General features: G+C 38.8%; 1 protein-coding gene across 1 annotated transcript in view; it reads left to right on the top strand.

Moving 5' to 3' along the window:
• Window positions 1–24,597, top strand: part of UVRAG (UV radiation resistance associated) — a 325,077-nt gene that overhangs the window by 122,011 nt on the left and 178,469 nt on the right. Inside the window, exon 7 of the mRNA XM_040258823.1 lies at window positions 21,107–21,212. Within this exon, the coding sequence (XP_040114757.1) occupies window positions 21,107–21,212 (106 nt within the window). The remainder of the gene's footprint in view (window positions 1–21,106; window positions 21,213–24,597) is intronic.

The raw sequence follows: 24,597 nt of genomic DNA on the forward strand, positions 1-24,597 counted from the left end.
TTGTTGTTTTCCTCTATTTCATTGCATTGATCACTGGAGAAGGCTTTCTTATCTCTTCTTGCTATTCTTTGGAACTCTGCATTCAGATGCTTATATCTTTCCTTTTCTCCTTTGCTTTTCGCCTCTCTTCTTTTCACAGCTATTTGTAAGGCCTCCCCAGACAGCCATTTTGCGAATACCAGACCACCTAACCTGCCTCTTGAGAAATCTGTATGCAGGTCAGGAAGCAACAGTTAGAACTGGACATGGAACAACAGACTGATTCCAAATAGGAAAAGGTGTACGTCAAGGCTGTTTATTGTCACCCTGCTTATTTAACTTATATGCAGAGTACATCATGAGAAACGCTGGACTGGAAGAAGCACAAGCTGGAATCAAGATTGCCAGGAGAAATATCAATAACCTCAGATAGGCAGATGACATCATCCTTATGGCAGAAAGTGAAGAGGAGCTAAAAAGCCTCTTGATGAAAGTGAAAGAGGAGAGTGAAAAAGTTGGCTTAAAGCTCAACATTCAGAAAACGAAGATCATGGCATCTGTCCCATCACTTCATGGGAAAAAGATGGGGAAACAATAGAGACAGTGCCAGACTTTATTTTTTGGGGGCTCCAAAATCACTGCAGATGGTGACTGCAGCCATGAAATTAAAAGATGCTTACTCCTTGGAAGGAAAGTTATGACCAACCTAGATAGCATATTCAAAAGCAGGGACATTACTTTGCCGACTAAGGTCTGTCTAGTCAAGGCTATGGTTTTTGCAGTGGTCATGTATGGATGTGAGAGTTGGACTGTGAAGAGGGCTGAGCGCCAAAGAATTGATGCGTTTGAACTGTGGTGTTGGAGAAGACTCGAGGGTCCTTTGGACTGTGAGGAGATCCAACCAGTCCATTCTGAAGGAGATCAACCCTGGGATTTCTTTGGAAGGAATGATGCTAAAGCTGAAGCCCCAGTACTTTGGCCACCTCATGTGAAGAGTTGACTCATTGGAAAAGACTCTGGTGCTGGGAGAGATTGGGGGCAGGAGGAGAAGGGGACAACCCAGGATGAGATGGCTGGATGGCATCACGGACTCGATGGACGTGAGTCTGAGTGAACTCTGGGAGATGGTGATGGACAGGGAGGCCTGGCGTGCTGTGATTCATGGGGTCGCAAAGAGTCGGACACGACTGAGTGACTGAACTGAACTGAACTGAACAGTGATTCCACCAATTGAGATAATTGGGCTATTCAGCATATCATACAAAGTTAATGGAGAAGCTGTTTAAAGACATTCTAGGTTATGCATGCTGATTTTGCATCCAGTTACTTTACCAGTCTTTTATTCTAAAGTTTGTCTTGACTCTCTAGGGTGTATTGTATAAGTTATAATATCCTTTGTAAATGGTGACAGTTTTGTCTCTTATTTTCTAAGTGTATTCGTCTTGCTTTTTGTACCTTATTACATTGGCTAAGCCCTCCACAGTGAGTATTCTGTTATCACATAGCAAGACATTCCCAAACTTAACAGTTGAAAACAACAATTTATTATCCTCAGATCCTTACAGTTCTGTGGGATGTCTTTAAGCTTAGCTTGATTGTTTTCCCTGGAGACCTTTCAAGTGGTTGTAATGAGATGGCAGCTGTGGCTGGGGTCGTCTGTAGATTCACCTGGGCTGGACGTAATGGATGCTTCTTCGCTGACATATTTGGTATCTCAGCTGGGATGGCTGGAACAGTGGAGACTGGCCAACCATCTCTGTTTTTCTCCAAGTACTTCTGTGCATGTCCAGCTTCCTCACATATGGCATTCTCAGGGTAGTCAGATTTCTTACATGGAATTTGGTTTGCTCCAGAGTGAGTGTTTAGAGAGAGGAAGTAGAAGTTAAGGGTTAGTAGCACAGGGTCATTCCTGCCATATTCTGTTTGTTGAAGCAGTTACAGAGTCTGCCCAGATTCAAGGAGCAGAGAAATAGATTCCACCTCTTGTTGGGGAAATATGAAGACTCCATTGCAGGATGGGAGATATTATTGTGGTCATATATGGAAAATTCAATTTGCCACGGAGGGCTTCCTTGATATTCTGACATTTCAGCATTGATTATAAGTTGGAGTTTTCTGATAATTCCTTTTATCAAATTAGAAAGTTTCTATGTCTAGTATAACTAAGGGTTTTTCTCAGGAACAAGTTTAGTGTTTCTTGTTTTCCTTTGTTGTATTAATGTAATGAATTACCCAGCCTTAAGGATGTTAAAGCGTCTGTATTATCCTGGGATAAATTCTACTTGCTGATGATGTATTTAGTGACACTAATATTTTATACTTTACAGTTTCTTATAATTGAGGCACAGACAATTAGTTTTGTTTTCATGTGTGCTGTTCCTGTTCAAATCAAAACTGGTAAAGGGTAAACGAGCCTAAAGTGAATAGAGAAGCTCTGTATTTTCTCATGATGTGAGGCAATTTATGTAATTTAGACTTAGGTGGTAGTTCTCATATATAAAACTATCAGGGCCCATAGTCTCTCCGCCTCCACGAGGTATTACTCTTTGGTTACCTTTCTGATTTCTTCATGGTTATTAATCTCTACAGATTTTTCATGTCTTGTTGTGACAACTTGGTAATTAATAGTTTTCTAGAAAACCATTTCCTTTTTTTTAGTTTACTGGCATGGAGTCATATATAGTATTACTTTTAAGTTTTAAAACCTTGCCTATATCCTAGTTTGCCCTCTTTCTTGTTTCTAATTTTGAAGTGCCTTTGTATGTACTTCTTCAAATATGTCTATTGTACAATGAATATATTTTAAATTAAACTTAGATTTTAGCACATGGATGGTACTATGAAAAAAATCTGGGAATGATTTAGCCTGCTTTTAGGCCAACTAAGGTTGTTCTTGCCTGAAGTGAGTTTTTGAGGTGTAAATTGGAAGTTCACCGCGTTGATTATTGTTCTTTAACTTTGACTTAATTAGTGCTGCTTGTTAGTTTTTGAGGACAGTTCTTGGTTAGACCTGACACAGTCATTATCACATGCTTTCACACCACCTGCTGTCTTTTCAATAGGACTTTCCCAACCACGCTGCTACCATTTACTTTTCCATGAGAGTATGTTGATTTCATAGGTAGCAGTAGTGTTCTGTCTTATTTAATGCCATTACAATGAGACTGTGTGTATTCTTCTCAACTATATGCACAGTCTAGACAGAGGGATGTAGAAGCAAGCTTATAGACCTCTAGTCTTTAGGGAAGGTATCATATTTAGTAAACCCATCAACAAGTATTTTAGTGATTCCCATGTGTCCTAGACTGCTGTAGGTGCTGTGAAGATACAGAAGATTTCTCAGGTGTTCAAAGTCCACAGCAACTGGGCTCTGATCAACCTTCCCAGATTCAGTAATGTTGCTTTCATGTGCCCTTTGCTTTAGCACACTGCCTATTCCTATTTTTCACCCGCAATGCTCTCTGCTCCCTTAATGACTTTGAAAAGCTATTCCCAATATCCTAAATGACTGTTCTCTTACATACAGTTGTCTACCTACCCTTCCTTCAGATTGAAGCTTAAATCCCTTCCCTTTAATGAGCCTTTCCCCAGAAAGTTAACTCAGACTAATGTGTCCAGTTTGAAAGGGTAAGTAGATTTGTAGATCGAGATAATAACTCTAGTAGTGTCTTTGGCAAGCTATGTATTAAAAGCTCAGGGAGCAAAATAAGGATAAGCTAGATAAGAAGATTTGTAACGCTTAATGACTTACCAACCTAGAGGGAAATTTCTAATGGCATAGCGTAGGGCTCTGTTTTAATCTGCGCTGTGCTTAGTCTCACAGTTGTGTCTGACTCTTTGCAACCCCACAGACTGTGGCAAGCTCCTCTGTCCGTGGGGATTCTCCAGGCAAGAATACTGGCGTGGGTTGCCATGCCTTCCTCTTGGAGATCTTCCCAACCAGGGATCGGACCCAGCTCTCCCACATTGCTGGTGGATTTTTTACAGTCTGAGTCATCAGGGAAGCCCTCTGTTTTTATCTAGTCTTGTTCAACATGTTCATTCATTCAGCTATTTACTCGCCGTATACTTATTGAGTACTACAGGTTGGCTCTGTCCACAGTTCTTCAGGCACTCTATCAGATCTAATCCCTTTAATCTATTTGTCACTTCCACTGTATAATTGTAAGGGATTTGATTTAGATAATACTTGAATGGTCTAGTGGTTTTCCCTACTTTCTTCAATTTAAGTCTGACTTTTGCAATACAACTATGGATGGAGGTTCGCGACGTTGTACTGGAGGCATTGATCAAAACCATCCCCAAGAGAAAGAAATGCAAAAATGTAAAATGGTTGTCTGAGGAGGCCTTACAAAGAGCTGAGAAAAGACATGAAAGGCACAGGAGAAAAGGAAAGAAACATCCATCTGAATACAGAGTTCTAAAGAATAGCAATGAGAGATGAGAAAGCCTTTCTAAGTGATCAGTGCAAATAAATTGAGGAAAACATAGGATCCGCCAATAGAATGGGAAAGACTAGAGATCTCTTCAAGAAAATTAGAGATACCTAGGAGAAGGCAATGGCACCCCACTCCAGTACTCTTGCCTGGAAAATCCCATGGACGGAGGAGCCTGGTAGGCTGCAGTCCATGGGGTCTCGAAGAATTGGACATGACTGAGCGACTTCCCTTTCACTTTTCACTTTCATGCATTGGAGGAGGAAATGGCAACCCACTCCAGTGTTCTTGCCTGGAGAATCCCAAGGACGAGGGAGCCTGGTGGGCTGCCGTCTATGGGGTCACACAGAGTCGGACACAACTGAAGTGACTTAGCAGCAGCAGTAGCAGGGAATATTTCATGCAAAGATGGGCTCAATAAAGGACAGAAATGGTATGGACCTAACAGAAACAGATGATACTAAGAGGTGCCAAGAATACATGGAAGAACTATATAGAAAAGATCTTCATGACCCAGACAACCACGATGGTGTGATCACTCACCTAGAGCCAAACATCCTGAAATGTGAAGTGAAGTGGGCTTTAGGAAGCATCACTGCAAAGCTAATGGAGGTGATAGAATTCTAGCTGAACTATTTCAAATCCTAAAAGATGATGCTGTTAAAGTGCTGCACTCAATATGTAGCAGATTTGGAAAACTCAGCAGTGGCCACAGGACTGGAAAAGGTCAGTTTTCATTCCAGTCCCAAAGAAAGGCAGTGGCAAAGAGTGTTCAAACTACTGCACAATTGCACTCATCTCATATGCTAGCAAAGTAATGCTCAAAATTCTGCAAGCTAGGCTTCAACAAAGTATGTGAACTGAGAACTTCCAGATGTTCATGCTGGATTTAGAAAAGGCAGAGAAACCAGAGATCAAATTGCCAACATCTGTTGAGTCATAGAAAAAAACAAGTAAATTCCAGAAAAACATCTACTTCTGCTTTATTAACTATGCCAAAGCCTTTGCCTGTGTGGACCACAACAAACTGTGGAAAATTCTTAAAGAGTTGGGAATACCAGACCACCTTATTTGCCTCCTGAGAAATCTGTATGCAGGTCAAGAAGCAACAGTTAGAACCAGACCTGGAACAACAGATTGGTTCCAAATTGGGAAAGGAGTATGTCAAGGCTGTATATAGTCACCTTGCTTATTAACTTATATGCAGAATATATCACACACAATGCCGGCTGGAGGAAGCACAAGCTGGAATTAGGATTGCAGGGAGAAATATCAGTAACATCAGATATGCAGATGATACTACCCTTATGGCAGAAAGCGAAGAGGAACTAAAGAGCCTCTTGATGAGAGTGAAAAAGCTGGCTTAAAACTCAGCTTTCAGAAAACGAAAATCATGGCATCCAGTCCCATCACTTCATGGCGAATAGATGGGGAAACAATGCAAAGAGTGAGACTTTATTTTGGGGGCTCCAAAATCACTGCAGGTGGTGACCGCAGCCATGAAATTAAAAGATGCTTGCTCCTTGGAAGAAAGCTATGACCAACCTAGTCAGCATTTTAAAAAGCAGAGACATTACTTTGCCGACAAAGGTTCATCTAGTCAAAGCTGTGGTTTTTCCAGTAGTCCTGTGTGGATGTGAGAGTTGGACTAGAAAGAAAGCTGAATGCTGAAGAATTGATGCTTTTGAACCGTGGTGTTGGAGAAGACTCTATTAGAGGGCTTTTGAAATCAGAAATTTGTACTCTAATCTTACATGATTTGTAAACTTTAAATAAATGTTTTCAGGACTTCCCTGAAGGTCCAGTGGTTAAGACCACACTTCTACTGTAGGGGGCGTGGGTTCTATCTCTGATCTGGGATGAAGATCCCGCAAGCCGCGCAGTGCAATAATAATAATAAAAGTTCTCAAGGCAGTTCTCCAGGAATTTCTCTATGATTGATACACTTATAAGAAAACATGAGTAAATATCAGTCAACAAATATTTCATAGAATCCAAGGAAAACAGAACCAGAAGAGATCTTCAAATAGCCATCTGTTATATATCATCTGCTGTGCTTTGAAAGTTTAAGAGAAAGGGTGAGATAGGCACCTCCCTACTCCTGAGGGATGGAGGGGAAACTGCACGTTGGAGGTCTGTGTCAGCACGGTGGGCAAGCTCAAGAGCACAAACACTAGTAAGGTATAGGTCTAGGTTTTCCAGGAGTGTGGAATCCAGTGCTGGAGAAAGGCGATAAACAGATGATCACAGCATAATATGAACTGTAGATAGAGCTATGCTCCCAGAGTTATTAAGGAGGACAGCAACTGAGATGAGGGGTAGCCTTATCAAATAGTATCTATTTCTGGGCTTCTCCCTGAATTCTTCCTCTTCTAGAAAGGAATTTCTGCGTCATTTTGTACTAGGCAGTACCTTGGTCTTTTCACACTGCAGCCCCAGTAGTTTCCACCGCCTCCCCCTCCCCCACGGCTTAGTTTGTGGAATCTTAGTTGCCCAAGGCAGTGAGAGCACAGAATCATAACCACTGGACCACCAGGGAATATCCACTTTAGCCTTAAGTTTAAAACATCTATTTGATCAGGTCTCCCACTTTTAACTTTATCCCATGGCTTGGGAATAAACTCCTTAGCTTGATCTGCCAAGCCTTCATAATCTAACCTCTGTCTACCTTTAAACCCTCATCTCTTGCCATCGTCTCCCATACAGCCCTGTGCTCTAGCCTTGCTAAAGGTACTTGCAGTTGTTGAAAATGTTATACAGCCTTTTTTTTCTGTTTTTGTATTTGCTTTCCCTTTTATCTGGAATATCTTTTTTTCCACCTAGCTAATTCTACTCTTATTTTTAATATCAGCTTAGTTTTTACTTCTTCCTAGAAGAATTGATGCTTTTGAACTGTGGTGTTGGAGAAAACTCTTGAGAGTCCCTTGGACTGCAAGGAGATCCAACCAGTGCATCCTAAAGGAGATCGGTCCTGGGTGTTCATTGGAAGAACTGATGTTGAAGCTGAAACTCCAATACTTTGACCACCTGATGTGAAGAGCTGACTCATTTGAAAAGACCCTGATGCTGGGAAAGATTGAGGGCAGGAGGAGAAGGGGATGACAGAGGATGAGATGGCTGGATGGCATCACCAACTCAATGGACATGGGTTTGGGTGGACTCCAGGAGTTGGTGATGGACAGGGAGGCCTGGCATGCTGTGGTTCTTGGGCTCGCAAAGAGTTGGACATGACTGAGCGACTGAACTGAACTGAGAAGACCTTTACTTCTACTCGACACAACCCCTAAAACAGATGCCTCTCCTTTTTGCTCAGCTGTCACTCTGTACATATCTCTACCATAGTATCACACTGTTATAATTTTTTACATACCCTTTTCTCCATAGTTTGTGCATTATGAATATAAGGTGTATCTCTGATCTGTGTACTTCCATTACCTGACACAGGGCATGGGCTCACATTTAGGCACTTAAGTGTTTGTTGACTGAATATGTGTATGCTGCTGCTGCTGCTAAGTCGCTTCAGTCGTGTGTGCGACCCCACAGACGACAGCCCACCAGGCTCCCCTGTCCCTGGGATTCTCCAGGCAAGAACACTGGAGTGGGTTGCCATTTCCTTCTCCAATGCATGAAAGTGAAGAGGGAAAGTGAAGTCGCTCAGTCGTGTCCAACTCTTAGCGACCCCGTGGACTGCAGCTTTCCAGGCTCCTCCGTCCATGGGATTTTCCAGGCGAGAGTACTGGAGTGGGTTGCCATTGCCTTCTCCAATACTACCCTGGGACCCCATGGACTGAAGCCTACCAGGCTCCTCAGTCCATGGGATTCTCCAGGCAAAAGAGTACTGGAGTGGGGTGCCATTGCCTTCTCTGGAATATGTGAATAAATAGTCTGTTTCTGAAGAGAAAGCCTCCAGTGACTTAAATCTCAACACCAGACTCAGTATTAGAAACATGGAAGGTGCTCAGTGTGAAGAGATGATGAATGAATAAATTAAAATATGGGTTGAGTCTTATCAGACAAAGGATTAGGCTAAAGATTTATAAAGTACACGTATTATCTTGACTAATGTGATAATATGCTCTGTAAATGAAATAATGAAGAAATGACATTTGAGCTGACCTTGAAAGCTAGGTAGACAAGATTTGGTTGGAAGAGTATCAATATTCTATTGATGGGTAATAAATTACAATAAATTTGGTAGCTTAAGACAATACTATGTTTAATTTTGTGTTTTTTTCTAAGTTAGAAGTTTGGAGCATTGTGGTGATTCACGACAGTTGTATCCAGATTTATTTGACTAGAATTCTAAAAAAAAATGTTGAAAATTTAGTCTGGAAAAAATTATAGCCTTTTCAGTCAAAATCCTTCAAAAAAATCCTTTTATCATTGATGGAATGTAATATAAACATGACTAGAAGTTCATATATGTTAATTACCTTTAGATGTATTGCATAAAGAAACTATATATAGTTATATATATATAACTCTACTATATATTATTATTATATATATAGTATATTATATGACAGTCAAGCCCTAACTTTTAAAACTAGCTATAATTTAGATCCTGGATAAAACATTTCATGTCTATCAGATATGAAGAAAGGTAAAGTAGTTAAGCCTAGCTATATTATATAGCACTAGACTCTGATGCTGGGAGGGATTGAAGGCAGGAGGAGAAGGGGACGACAGAGGATGAGATGGCTGGATGGCATCATGGACTCGATGGACGTAAGTTTGAGTGAACTCCGGGAGTTGGTGATGGACAGGGAGGCCTGGTATGCTGTGATTCATGGGGTTGCAAAGAGTCGGACACGACTGAGTGACTGAACTGAATTGAATCTTTTAAACTGCAAGTTTTTATTATAGATTGTAATGTTTCTATAGTTGTCTCTAAGAGAGTTTAATTACAGACATGTATTAGAGCTCCTGTAATTGCAATATACAGAGAACTTGGTTACTATCTCTCTTAGCCTGTGAGAAGAAAAACCTGGAGTACTGGACTGTGTTGCTGGTTGGGACAGTCTTTAGTCTTTATATTCTGTTTCCTGATCTAGAAAGATTGTCAACACGTTACAGGATGCATAGTGATGTGGCGATATCAGACTGTGGATATAGCTCTGTGAGGCAGACATTCTACAGACTGGGCAGATAAGCTACAGTTGTGTATGTGTGTGTGTGTTCAGTCGCTCATTTGTGTCCACTCTTTGCATCCCCATGGACTATAGCCCACCAGGCTCCTTCTGTCCATGAAATTTTCTAGGCAAGAATACTGGAGTGATTTGCCTTTTGCTATTCCAGGGGATCTTCCTGAGCCAGAAATCAAGCCCATGTCTCTTGTATCTCCTGCATTGACAGGTGGCTTCTTTACCACTGTGCCATCTGGGAAGCCCCTAAGCACCAATTAGTACTGATCAAATGATGAGTAGGGTTACCTTTGGTACCAAGTTGAGATTGGAATTGAGAAGAACAAGAGCTGAATTTCAGAACCATTTAGGAATCTATTCATTAGGTAGAAGGTGATGATGGCAGTAGGCATAGAGCAAGGTGAACAGATTTGAAATGGCTTTAATCAAGTTCTTGTTGCTAAATCTGTAGATACTGTCTAGGTCTCAGGTTACTTGACATTATGACAGTGATTAATACCTCCTGGAGACAGTCTGTTCCTTTGACTGCTGTAACACCAACTCTCCCAGCTGTCCTTCTGCTTCTCTGGAATTGTGGGCCAGATTTTTTGCAGCTTCTATTTCTTTATTTCTAATCCCTTAAAAATTGATGTTCCTCGGAATTCTGTTCTAGGCTCTGTTCTCTCTCATTCTCACAGTCTTACAGAATGATGTCATTACTTTCATAGCATTAATAACCATCTGTGTGTTAATGATTGCCATATTTTTATCTCCAGCCAAGATCTGTCTCCTAAGCTCCAGATCCTTATATTCAACCCATAGTCAACACCTCTTCTCAGATGTTACGCAGGCGCCTCAAACTGAAAGTAGAACTTTCCTCTCAAATTGCTCATCCCCCATCCTTCCTTTCAATAAATACTACCACCCTTTTCCTGGTTCCCTAAGCCATACATCATTGATCGTTTTCTTCTTTTTCTTTTGCAGTATAATTTATATAAAATAAAGAGAATGTAAATGTACAGTGTGATGAGTTTGACAAATATACACACCCGCATTGTCATCATTCAGTGAAGATATAGAATATTTTTCGTTCTCCAGGAAAATTCCCTCATATCACTTTGCCAGTCATTCTTACACCCTTGCCCCAGCCCCTGGCTGAGTCACTGTTCTTATTGCCTCCTCATTTATTAGCTTTTCCTGTTCTTGAACTTCTTATAAATGGAACCATATGGTATACTTTTGTTCAGCATACTTTTGCAATTTATCTGTATTGTTGTATAGATCAGTTCTCATTTCAGTCGCTCAATCCAACTCTTTGCGACCCCATGGACTTCAGCACGCCAGGCTTCCCTGTCCATCACCAATTCCCATAGTTTACTCAAATTCATGTCCATCGAGTCGGTGATGCCATCTAGCCATCTCATCCTCTGTCATCCCCTTCTCCTCCCGCCTTCAATCTTTCCCAGCATCAGGGTCTTTTCCAGTGAGTTGGTTCTTCACATCAGGTGACCAAAGTATTGGAGTTTCAGCTTCAACATCAGTCTTTCCAATGTATATTCAGAACTGCTTTCCTTTAGGATGGACTGGTTGGATTTCCTTGCAGTCCAATGGACTCTCAAGAGTCTTCTCCAACACCACAGTTCAAAAGCATCAATAATCTTCAGCACTCAGCTTTCATTATGGTTCAACTCTCACATCCATACATGACTACTGGAAAAACCATAGCCTTGACTACATGGACCTTTGTTGGTAAAGTAATGTCTCTGCTTTTTAATATTCTGTCTGGGTTGGTCATCACTTTTATTCCAAGGAGCAAGTGTCTTTAACTTCATGGCTGCAGCGTCTGCAGTGATTTTCGAGCCCAAAAAATAAAGTCTCTCACTGTTTCCATTTTCCCCCATCTATTTCCCATAAAGTGATGGGACTGGATGCCATGATCTCGGTTTTCTGAACGTTGAGTTTTAAGCCAACTTTTTAACTCTCCTCTTTCACTTTTATCAAGAGGCTCTTTAGTTCTTTGCTTTCTGACATAACGGTGGTGTCATCTGCATATCTGAGGTTATTGATACTTCTCCTTGCAATCTTGATTCCAGCTTGTGCTTCATCCAGTCCAGCATTTCACATGATATACTCTGCATATAAGTTAAATAAGCAGAGTGACAATATATAGCCTTGATATACTCCTTTCCTGATTTGGAACCAGTCCATTGTTCCATGTCCAATTCTAACTGTTGCTTCTTGACCTGCATACAGATTTCTCAGGAGGCAGGTAAGGTTGTTTGATATTCCCTTCTCTTTAAGAATTTTCCACAGTTTGTTGTGATTCACACAACAAACTTCTGTTAGTCAAAGGCTTTGACTTAGTCAATAAAGCAGAAAGAGATGTTTTTCTGGAACTCTCTTGCTTTTTTGATGATGCAGTGGATGTTGGCAATTTGATCTCTGGTTCCTCTGCCTTTTCTAAATCCAGCTTGAACATCTGGAAGTTCACAGTTCACATACTGTTGAAGCCTGGCTTGGAGAATTTTGAGCATTACTTTACTAGCGTGTGAGATGAGTGCAGTGTGCGGTAGTTTGAACTTTCTTTGGCATTGCCTTTCTTTGGAATTGGAATGAAATCTAATCTTTTCTTGTCCTATGGCCACTGCTGTTCTTTTCATATTTGCTAGCATATTGAGTACAGCACTTTCACAGCATTATCTTTTAGGATTTGAAATAGCTCAACTGGAATTCCATCACCTCTACTAGCTTTGTTTGTAGTGATGCTTCCTAAGGCCCACTTGACGTCACATTCCAGGATGTCTGGCTCTAGGTGAGTGATCACACCATTGTGATTATCTGGGTCGTGAAGAACTTTTTTGTATAGTTCTGTGTATTCTTGCCACCTCTTCTTAATATTTTCTGCTTCTGTTAGGTCCATACCATTTCTGTCCTTTATTGTGCTCATCTTTGCATGAAATGTTCCCTAGATATCTCTAATTTTCTTGAAGAGATCTCTAGTCTTTCCCACTCTGTTGTTTTCCACTATTTCTTTGCACTGATCACTGAGGAAGACTTTCTTGTCTCTCTTTGCTGTTCTTTGGAACTCTGAATTCAAATTGGCATGCCTTTCCTTTTCTGCTTTGCCTTTAGCCTCTCTTCTTTTCTCAACTATTTAAGGCCTCTTTAGACAACCTCGTCAGACAACTAAGTCAATCAGTTGTTCCTTTTTATCGCTGTGAGTGGTTTTTCTGTGAAAAACCAGTTTGCTTATGCATTATATTGTTGATGGACATTTGAGTTATTTACTCTGTGGTATAGAATAGGTTGTTATTGTTTATTTTATATATAGCATGTGTATCTGTTAATTTCAAATTCCAAATTTGTCCCTCCCATCCCATTTCCCCTTTGGTAACCCATAAATTGGTTCCTGTGTCTGTGAGACTCTTTCTGTTTCGTAAATAATGTTCATTTGTATCATTCTTTTTAGATTACACATGTAAGTGATATCATGCGATATTTATCTTTGTCTTTCTGAGTTCATTTAGTATGATAATCTCTAGGTCCATCCATTTTTTGCAAATGACATTAATTCTTTTTAATGGCTGCTTAATATTCCACTGTATATATGTATTACGTCTTCTTAATCCATTCATCTGCTGATGGATATTTAGATTGTTCCATGTCTTGACTGTTGTAAGTAGTGCTACTGAAAACACTGGGTGCATGTATCTTTTTGAATTAGAGTTTTCTTCGGTTATATGCCCAGGAGTGGGATTGGTGGATCATATGACAACTTTAGTTTTTAAAGGAATCTCCATACTGTTCTCTGCATTTCCCAGGTGGCACAGTGGTAAAGAACCTGCCTGCCAGTGCAGGAGCCTTGATTTCTTAACCTCCAGTCCTTGAAAGTACTTGGCTGTATTTGTTTAGGTGTTTTTTAATTTCTTCCAGCAGTGTTTTCTAGTTTTCAGTGTACAGATTTTTCACATCTTTTATTAGGTTTGTTCCTAGTTATTTGTTGAAATTATGTAAAAAGAGAGTCGGACACAACTTAACGACTGAACTGATTGTGTGTATTAACCTGCAGTCTTGCAAATTTGCTTATTTTTTTAAAAATGTATTTGGCTGTATTGCATTATTGTTGCCCTCGTGAGATCCTCATTGCTTCCTGTGAACTCTTTGTTGCGCCGAGTGGGATCTTTAGTTGTGGCCCGTGGACACAACAGTTGCGGCCTGTTGCAGTGAACAGGCTTAGTTACTCCATAGCATGTGTGCTCTTAGTTCCCAAACCAAAGATCAAACCCACATCCCCTGCACTGCAAGTTGGATTCTGAACCACTGGACCACCAGGGAAGTCCCTCTTGCTAAGTTTATTATTAGTTTGATTGTAGATTAAAATTTTTTTCTATGTACACAATCATATAGCATCTGTGAGTAGATATTTTTGCTTCTTCCTTTCCTTTGTTTATGACTTTTTAATATTGGCTTATTACAACGGCTTGAATCTTGAGTACAGTGTTGAATAGAGTAGTGAGAATAGACATCTTTTCTTGTTTCTGAACTCAATCAGGTATTACCTGCAGCCTTTTTGTATAAACCCTTTATCAGATTGAGGAAGCTCTCCTTTTTCCTTAGTTTGTTGAGAGTTTTTTTGTTTTAAATCATTAGGTATTTAATTTTACCAGATGCTCTTTGGGCAGCATCTTTTGAGGTAATGATTGGTTTCTTTTTGTCTTTCATTCTGTCATAATTGATTTTCACATGTTAAGTCAACCTCATATTCCTCAGATAAATCCACTTGATCAAGATGTATTATCTTTTTCATATACTTCTAGATTTGATTTGCTAATTTTATTAATGATTTTTGTATTGTCTATAATTTTCTTGTAATGTTTTGGTATCAAGGTTATCCTGGCCTGTTAAAACAAATCCAGAAGCATTCCTTCTTCTTTGAAAGATTTTTATTAAGGCTAGTATTTCATCAGTGAAGCCATCTGAATGTAGTTTTCTATGTGAGATGGTTTTTAATGATAAATTTAGCTTTTTAAACTGATAGCAGCTATTCACGTTTTCTGTTTCATTTGTTTGGTTTGGGAACTTTTGGTTTTTAAACAACTATTTCATCTAAGTTGTTAAATTTATTGGCTTATTGTCCATAATTTCCTTTAATTCCTTTTAAATGTCCATAAGGATCTGTGGTGGCAGTTTCTCTCTTGCGTTCTTCACGTTGGTAATTTGTTTTCAGGCATCATTTTTTGTATCTCCTCTCTAACTTTTCACATCTACATCATCCTTTCTGTTCCTGTATCTACATCATCCTTTCTGTTCCTGTTTTAGTTTAGGACAGTGCCTAAACTTTTGGTAGGACTATTAAAGTAACCTCATACTAGCCTTCCTGTTTATAGTCTGTTTCTCTGTATCTCAGTAACCTAGTTACAGAAGGTAAGATCTTTCTAAAGTACAAATGTAACTAAATCTTTCTTGGCTTACAACTTTTTAATAGTTTCCTAATACCTTACAAATAAAAATCTAACCTCCTTCATATGGAATACAAAGTCATTATTGATAAAATATCTATTTCTCTGAATAGAATCCTGTTTTTCCCGTGTGTTCTTTACCTTTTCATCTCTCCCTGCAAGCCATAGGGAGCTATACTTCACTGACTTTCTAGTTGCTCTAATTTGTCACTCCACATCTTAAAATTGAATGCAGTATTTAGATGGGATATGATCGATACTAAGTCAACAAAAACTGTTTCCTACTTCTCCTTTGCTGAGATTATTGTTAATATCTGCTAGGTATGAGCTCAGTATTTATTTGACATAGTACCTTTTATTCTGTGTATCTTTACTTTCACAGCAAAATCTAGCTGTAAAATATTATTTTTAGTACATTTTCCATTTTGCTATTATCCCAAAACATATTGAGATAACATGTATCGATTTGTTCTAGCCAGAATACCTGTCAAGCAGCTACTTGATAGTCTTCGCGTTGGTATTGACTAATCACCCAGATGACTGGATGGTTTGTATTTCTATATAATACCATTTTACAGTTCACAAAATCAAGAGACATTCCTCTGAAACTGGCTAAAGCAGTTGGTTTGGAGGTAAAGCAGTTGTTTCTTTTCTTGTCAGTTCTTCACCTCCTCACCCCCAGGGGAATCAGGATGTCCTATATTATGTTTGAAAGCCTAAAACATGTCAAACTTTTATTCTTCTGTTGAGTTTGAAAGGGGGGACGTTATTAGTTCTGTCTTGATGTAGCAGGGGCTCTGAAAGTCTGTTTGGATAACACTGAAGATTGGAGGAAATGTGACTCTGTCTGTGTGTTTTAAGCCCCTAAGGTAAGATCAGAAAGCGTCTGGGGCAGTGAGAGCCAAATAGTTGAAGTCATACATTAATTATGGTCATGAATCATTTTTATTTTTAAAGTCTTTACCATTTGACAAGGTTGTTTGCATAGTACTAGTGAGTTTTAGGCAGCATTTTCCCTCCTTTTAAAGTAACAGGTTATTTTGTTGATTTCTACTCTGGGTTGATAATGCCTATCAAATTAGAATTCTGATAACATTTTTAGTAGAAATTGCTTGTTTCTTGCCAGAATGAATGGTCTTTAATTTATGTGATTTTTCTTTTGAATATATTTTGAAGTTATAGAAAATTATCACTTTAATCTTTTAACTCTTTCACTGATATCCATTGTTGTTCAGTCACCAAGTCCTGTCCGACACTTTGCAACCCCACGGACTGCAGCATGCCAGGCTTCCCGGTCCTTCACTGTCTCCTGAAGTTTGCTCAGATTCATGTCCGTTGAATCACTGGTGCTGTCTAGCCATCTCATCCTCTGTTGCCCTCTTCTCCTTTGCCTTCAGTCTTTCCCAGCATCGGTATATCAATATCAATAAAAATAGTCAAAATTTGGGGACTGTACTTTTATATACAGGCATTAGTCGACAGTCAGCAATATGTTTTGTGCTACATTCTGTGCTAAGCACTGGGAATGTAAATGAAAAAAGTGTTTGTTTCTTTTTTTTTAATTTTTATTTTTACTTTCTTTTACTTTACAATACTGTATTGGTTTTGCCATACATTGACATGAATCTGCCACGGGTGTACATGAGTTCCCAATCCTGAACCCCCCTCCCACCTCCCACCCCATATCATCTCTCTGGATCATCCCCGTCCACCAGCCCCAAGCATCCTGTATCCTGTCTTGAACATAGACTGGCGATTCATTTCTTACATGATAGTATACATGTTTCAGTGCCATTCTCCCAAATCATCCCACCCTCTCCCTCTCCCTCAGAGTCCAAAAGTCCGTTCTATACATCTGTGTCTCTTTTGCTATCTCACATACAGGGTTATCATTACCATCTTTCTAAATTGCATATATATGTGTTAGTATACTGTATTGGTGTTTTTCTTTCTGGCTTACTTCACTCTGTATAATTGGCTCCAGTTCCATCCATCTCATTAGAACTGATTCAAATGTATTCTTTTTAATGGCTGAGTAATACTCCATTGTGTATATGTACCACAGCTTTCTTATCCATTCATCTGCTGATGGACGTCTAGGTTGTTTCCATGTCCTGGCTATTATAAACAGTGCTGCAGTGAACATTGGGGTACATGTGTCTCTTTCAATTCTGGTTTCCTCAGTGTGTATGCCCAGCAGTGGGATTGCTTTTTCTCAGAAGGATCTAGTAAAGAAATAGAAAAGGCAATAGACAGTTGCCATAAAATGTGGTTCTATAATCTTTGTTAGTGTTAGCGTCTGTATGATGCCGTGGATCCCCATAGGAAGAAGTACCTCTGCCTGTCTGGGATAGTTGGGGAAGGCCTTTGGAGGAGAATGTATACTTGAGCTGCCACTTAGTGGATTTAGGGGTGTACTTGTCTGTTAAGAGTGAGGGAAACTTGTAGGCAGAAAGAACAGCTCACTCAAAGGTACAGAAGGAAGAAATGGCATGATGTGTTTGGAGAGTTGCTGTTCGCTCAGTGTTGTTGGAGTTGTGTGTGCAAGGTAAGAACAGCAGAAAATGAGGCTGGGGCCACATCACAAAGGGCCTTTCCTTGATTTCATACTTCTTTAGTCACCATCATAGGAGAATATTGCTCTTAAGAGAGTGTACACCTTCACACACAGAGCAAGAGTCAGTGGGATGGAGAATAGTCTTCTCTATTGGATTCCTTTGGGGTCTTGAGGAAGTTGCAAAAGAACTGATCTCATGAGCAATCTCAGAAGAGTTGCTCCTTTTTAGATCACCTGAGAAGTCCTCACTGACTATCAGGCGGTTTCTGAAAGTGCAGATAATGTTAACTCTTTTTAGTGCAAGGTGTCATAATAATAATGTTGGCAGAGGTATTGATGTTATGAACTCCCTCACAAAATTAACATCCTCCTCTACAGGGTAACTTTCAGGTTAGGAGAGTTCACCAGTTTTATTCATTTAAAAAACTGAAGTAAAACTTCCTTACAGTGAAATACTTAGATCTTAAGTTTAAATTCTGTGTGTACCTGTGCACCTCTCACCTCAACCAAGAGATGAAACGTTTCCATCACTTCAGATAGTTGCTTTATTCCCCTTGGTCTCTCCCAGTCAGTCCTGCCTGACACAGGCAACCAGCCACTCTAAATTTCTGTCATCATGGATTGGTTTTACCTGTTCTTGAACAATCGTATCGTATGTACTTTTTTGTTCCTGGGTTTTTTCACTCAACCTGATGTTTTGAGGGTCATTCATATTGTGAATATCAGTGTTGTGTTCCCTTGTTAATGCTGAGTAGAATTGCATTATATGAGTACACCACAGTTGGCTTAGTAATTCTCTTGTTTGATGGACATTTGGGTTGTTTTCTGTGAACGTTCTTATAAATATCTTCTTGTGAATATCTTTTTATATTTCTTGAGTAAATGGTAAGGAGTAGAAATACTGGGTCACAGGTTAGATGTTTGTATAACTTTATAAGAAACAGTTTTCCAAAGTGATGACACTATTGTACCACCAGGGCGTGCAAGTCCTGGCTGCTCCACATCCTTCTAGCATTAGGTGTTATTTTAATTTTAGTTACCCTGTCAGGTATGAAATGATACTGCGTTACAATTTCCATTTTAATTTCCATAACGACTAAGATTTTGAGCACATTTTCCTATGCTTATTGTCTTATATCGTACAGTTTTCATAATTTATTTTTGATTGTGCTGGGTCTTCATTGAGGCATGTGAGTTTTCTCTAGTTGTGATGCGCAGGATCCTCGTTGCGGTGGCTTCTCTTGTCACAGAGCACAGGCTCTTTTATATCTTCTTTTGTGAAGTGTTTCACTCTTTGGCCCATTTTTAATTAGGTTGTCTTTTTGTTACTGATATAAGAATTCTTTATATACTCCAAGCTTAGTACTTTGTCGAATTGATGGTTTCTAAGTATTTTCTCTTGGTCCATGGACTGCTTTTATATTTTCTTAATGGCATCTTTAAATGAAGAGAGATTTTTTTCTTAATTTATTTTGGCAATGCCTAATTTATTCATTTTTAATTTTATTTATTTATTTTTTATTTTACTTTACAATTCTGTATTGGTTTTGCCATACATTGACATGAATCCACCACGGGTGTACATGCGTTCCCAAACATGGACCCCCCTCCCACTCCCATCCCCACAACATCTCTCTGGGTCATCCCCGTGTACCAGCCCCAAGCATGCCGTATCCTGCATCGGACATAGACTGGCGATTCGATTCTTACATGATATTATACATGTTTCAATGCCATTCTCCCAAATCATCTCACCCTCTCCCTCTCCCTCTGAGTCCAAAAGTCCGCTATACACATCTGTGTCTCTTGCTGTCCTGCATACAGAGTCATCATTGCCATCTTTCTAAATTCCATATATATGTGTTAGTATACTGTATTGGTGTTTTTCTTTCTGGCTTACTTCACTCTGTATAATCGGCTTCAGTTTCATCCATCTCATCAGAACTGATTCAAATGTATTCTTTTTAATGGCTGAGAAGTGCTTTTTTGTCTTCTCTAAGAAATCTTTGCCTATCCCAAGGTTGCAAGAGTTTCTCCTTTGTTTTCTTGTACAGTTTTTATGATTCTAGCTTTTATATTTACTATGATATTCTTGAGTTAATTTTTTGTGTGTGCTGTGAGGTTGGGAATGAAATTCATTTTTTCCCTATCCAATGTTTCCAGCACCATTTGTTTAAAAAATTTTCCTTTTCCATTAGTCTCCCTCCATTCCTTTGTCCAAAACCAATTGACCATACATGTGTAGGTCTGTTTGTATACTCTTTATTCTGTTCCATTGATCTGTTTTTTGATCCTTATAGTGAAATCGCTCAGTCATGTCCAATTCTTTGCGATCCCATGGACTGTAGCCTGCCAGGCTCCTCTGTCCATGGAATTCTCCAGGCCAGAATAGTGGAGTGGGTAGCTGTTCCCTTCTCCAGGGGATCTGTCCAGGCCAGGGATTGAACACAGGCCTTCTGCACTACAGGCACATTCTTTACCAACTGAGCCACCAGGGAAGCCCAAGAATACTGGATGGTTAGCCTATCCCTTCTCCAGGGGATCTTCCTGATCCAGCAACTGAACCGGGATCTCCTGCATTGCAGGCGGATTCTTTACTGTCTGAGCCACCAGGGAAGCCCATCCTTGATCCTTATACTAGTACCATATTGTTTAACTGTGTAGCTTTATATAAAAGGAAGTCTTGAAATCTGGCAGATTTAAAGATTGGTTTATCTCTTCTAGATTCTTTTTCTATATAATTAGTAGTATCAGCTTCTTAATTTCTACAAAAAGAAACACACACACAAAACAAAGCCTATTGTGATTTTGATTGTAATTGTGAAATTAGTGACCCACATACAGAAATATAACTGAATGTTTGTTGAACTTGTGTCTGTAACATTATTAGTTCTTGTAGTTGTTTTGTGGATTCCTAATGATTTTCTACATGAAAATCATGTCATCTGTGAATTCAGAAAATTTAAACATTTTAAATAGGTACATGTACACAAAATATATAAGCTATATTTGAAGACAGATACCAAGAAAAGCACAAACCCATAATTAAAACAACAAAAAAAATAGCTCTTAATTTTTCAGTGCTCCTTATTTCAAAAGGTCTGCTGCTTTAATTCAGTCTTCTTGGAATTATCGTTAATTTTTTTTTTCTTTCTGGATATCCATAAGTAATAGCCTTTACAGCAGTGATATTTTTTTAGTGCCTTTACTAATGCAGTTAATATCTCTGGGCCTCAAGGTTCCTATCTTTAAAGTGATAGGGTTCAATCAGATTATCTTCTGAGGTCTCTCAGATTCCCATGAGTTCTTCATTTTAGCTCTCAATATGTCACAGGCAGTCAGGAGGGCATAGAAAAGGTGTTTTTAGAACATACTCTAACCCCTGTTATTTCCCTGTTGTAAATATGCTAGAGAATTGTGAAATGATCAGTTTGAGTTCATTATTCTGTTTATCCTGGAAGCTTTGTTCTCATTTTGTTCCGTTTATGCCTGTGGCTCTGGGTTGAGTTTATAGTTAACTCACTTAAATTTTTCTACAACTTTTATTTCTAGGCTTCATAGAGCCCAGTGTGCAATTAAACAGACTCAGGTAACTGTTCAGAAAATTGGAAAGGAAATTGAAGAAAAACTAAGACTCACATCTACAAGCAATGGGCTGGTAGGTTTTTATATATTAACATCTTTAAGTTCCTTGATTTCTAAGTGTGATCATCATATTCTTTTTGTGTTAATTTCTCTCTTTCTCCACTCCTCCAAAACCTTCAGGTAGTTTTTTCTTTTTTTTCCCCCTTAATGTTTCAGTGAGACTTCTGTTAGTATTTAAATGTTAGAAATCAACTTTCACATCTGCTAATAGTGTAAGATAAAAGGTGCCTTTTTGTGCTAATTGGAACTTTAGATTACATACAGTTACTTAGAAGATAATCAAAAGCTATTTTAGTAATGCCTCATGAATATGAACTCAAACTGTACAGACACAAACTGTATAATGAATGAAAAATAGCTGCCAGAAGAAAAAAAAATAGACTAATCTGCTTTTAAAATTTTTTAAATTATTTGGATTGAATTTAGTAAATTAGTTTATGGGCAGTGTTCTCTTTCGGGAAAGATTCTGTTAAAGAGATATTTCCAAAGAATAGAAATTCCAACCCAAATAGACAGATTTAATATACTAGCATAATTTTGGGGTTGCTTTATACTCTTCCTAGTGGAATGAAGATTCTTTTAAAGTAGAATAGTGAGTATAACCAATAGATGGAACTTCGCTCGAAGTGAAGTCACAGTGCTAATGATAGCTTTTGAAGAAATTTGTGCTGTCATTGTGAGTGCATTCTAATAAGTAGCTTTAGTCATGTCCTACTCTTTGCAACACTCTGGACTGTAGCCCGTCAGGCTCCTCTGCCCATGGAATATCCAGGCAAGAATACTGGAGTGGGTTGCTGTGCCCTCCTCCAGGGGATCTTCCCGACCCCTGGATTGAACCCGTGTCTCTTTTGTCTCCTGCATTGGCAGGCAGGTTCTTTACCACTGACACCACCTGGGAAGCCCATGCTATGGGTAATGGGACTTAAAACTCAAATCCTCAAATTAAGTCTGAAGGAAAAACCTTTTAAGTATTTGTTTGCACAAACTCAGTAACGTGAACAGGCAGTATATTCCAGCTGTCACTCACAGCACTACCAATTTGGCAAAAGCTCTTTATGTCTCCAAACAAAAGTTCCATTACCTATAAGATTTGCCTGACATAATTATTCAGGGGATTAACTATAGAAAAGCAATTACCCTACACAGGTTTTCTTTCATGGAATTTGAAATTAGTGGATGACAAAGTATTTAATCTATATAAAACTGATAATTTTGACCTACAAATGGCAGTGTCATATAACTGAACCTAATATAAAAAATGGCTAGTTCTGTGCCTGTACATGGCCAGCATGCAAAATGTAGTAGCTGCAATAACTATGGTAATAATACTTGTTATTCATATGACTTTTCTTGCCTGTGGAAAATCTTCCACTTTGGAGAAGCTGTTAAACCCCCTCCTGTAACTCAGGCCCCCAAAAGGGCCAAACTCCAGGCCACAAATATATTGGAGGTAGAGGAAAAAATAGCTAATTTTAATCCTTTCTATAGTGTACAAAAATACCACATTTTTAGAGCCTTTGTCTGGTGAGAAACTGCTAGGTTTTTTCTTATTTTCCTCTCCCAAGGCAAGACTGGGAAATTACTTATTTCATTAAGTGACAGCATATGCTTTGTCTCAGTATGGAAAAATGTATGTTTAATCCTATTTTTCTAAAATATAAGTGGTGACATGCAGAGCAAGATGATAGAATGTAGGAGTTTAAAGAGCTCAGGTTCAGAGGTTCACTGTGTGTCTTTATGAGGCATAGTCAACACAGAACAAAATCATGGGATTTTTGAACTGAAAGTGGACCTAGAAATCTAGTTCCACCTCACTTAAAACCATACCTGACTAGTACATTCTGTTCCCTTCCCTCCTTTGATTTTCTCCATAAAAATATAAACGTTTAACATGCTATACACTTTACATATGTATTTTGTCTCTCTAAACTCTGTGAGGAGAGGGAGTTTTGTCTTTTTTTTTTTTCTCCTCATGACTGTATTTTCCAGTGTAGTGGTGGACACACAGTAGGTGTGCTCAGTAAATATTTTTTGAATGTAAGAATAAATCTAGTGTAATATCTTTTTAAGGAACAGAAAAATGAGACCTAAAGAAAGTAAGCAAGTTTCCTATGATCATTAGACAGAGTCAGAAATTTTGGTTTCCTTGACTTTTTCAAGAAGTAATATTTGTTACCTACTGTGAGATTTGTCTGTAATAAATTAGAAGCCGTTACTATTACCTTTTTTCCTTCATTCCCTTTCCAAATTGGCCCAAGGTCCTTATTCTTCAACCCATTCATTTTCAATGTATAAGAATTAATTTTAGTCTAAGTATAAATACAGTCAGAAGGCATATTTGATGTAGAAAGAAATTAGATTACCTTCTAAGATCAGATATAATTGTTAGAAGATATTAGGTTCATACTTCCTGAACTTTGGCATCTTGTCATCAATGTCCAACATAATTTTGGTGGCACATAATTATGTTTTCTAAGAAATTTCTGCTGTTATCATTTTGATTTCTTTTGCTTAAATGTCTTGGATTTTGTCAAATTGCCTTTCCTTCCAGATTTCCTTAATTTTTACCTTCATGTACCTTTTCTGTTCCAGAATCCCATCCAGAAAACCATATTGCTTTTAGTAGTCATGCTTTGTTAGACTCTTTGGTTGTGAAAATTCTTCAGACTGATTTTTTTTATGAGCTTGACAGTTTTAAGGATTACTTGGTTAGCTGTTTTATATACTATCCCTTGATTGGGATTTGTCTGATGTGTTGTTGCAATTAAACTCGGTTCTAATGTCTTTTTGCGGGGGGATTCCAATATCCAGTCCAGGATGCCACATTTATTTAGTGATCATGGCTTCTTAGTCTTCTCTGATCTTTGACAGTTTCTCGTTCTTTCCTACTTTTAAATCATGACTAATCACTGCTGATAGTAACCTTGATCCCTTGGTTAAAAGTAATGTCTCCTATGTTTACGCACTCTAAAGTTCTCTTTCTGTCCTTAGTGTTTGGAAAGCAAGGTACTCAACCTGGCCTCCACTCAAGAAGAGGGGACTTCAGCTCCACCTCCTGGAGGGGAGACAGTCTTAACACATTATTTGGAATTCTTTGTGAAAAAGATTGGTTCTTTCTTCCCCCACTCATTTATTTATTTATTCAATCATTTAATCATTAGTATGGATTTTATCTATATATTTTATACTTTAGGTTCCAATCTGATACAATGTTATTTGTTTTCTTGTTTCAGCTGTGGCATTGAGAGTTCTCTCAAGTTGGCTTCTGTGTCTTTTTGCCCTCATCTCTTCTTTTATGTTTTTTTGCTTTTTACAGCAGATTCTTAATTTCTTGCACTATGTGATCCTGGTCTCAGCCCTAGACTCAGCCATTTCTCCTAGGAGTCCTGTTCATTTCA

Source organism: Oryx dammah, unplaced genomic scaffold (assembly GCF_014754425.2).
Source record: "Oryx dammah isolate SB20612 unplaced genomic scaffold, SCBI_Odam_1.1 HiC_scaffold_17, whole genome shotgun sequence".
In the NCBI taxonomy this organism is placed as follows: Eukaryota; Metazoa; Chordata; class Mammalia; order Artiodactyla; family Bovidae; genus Oryx; species Oryx dammah.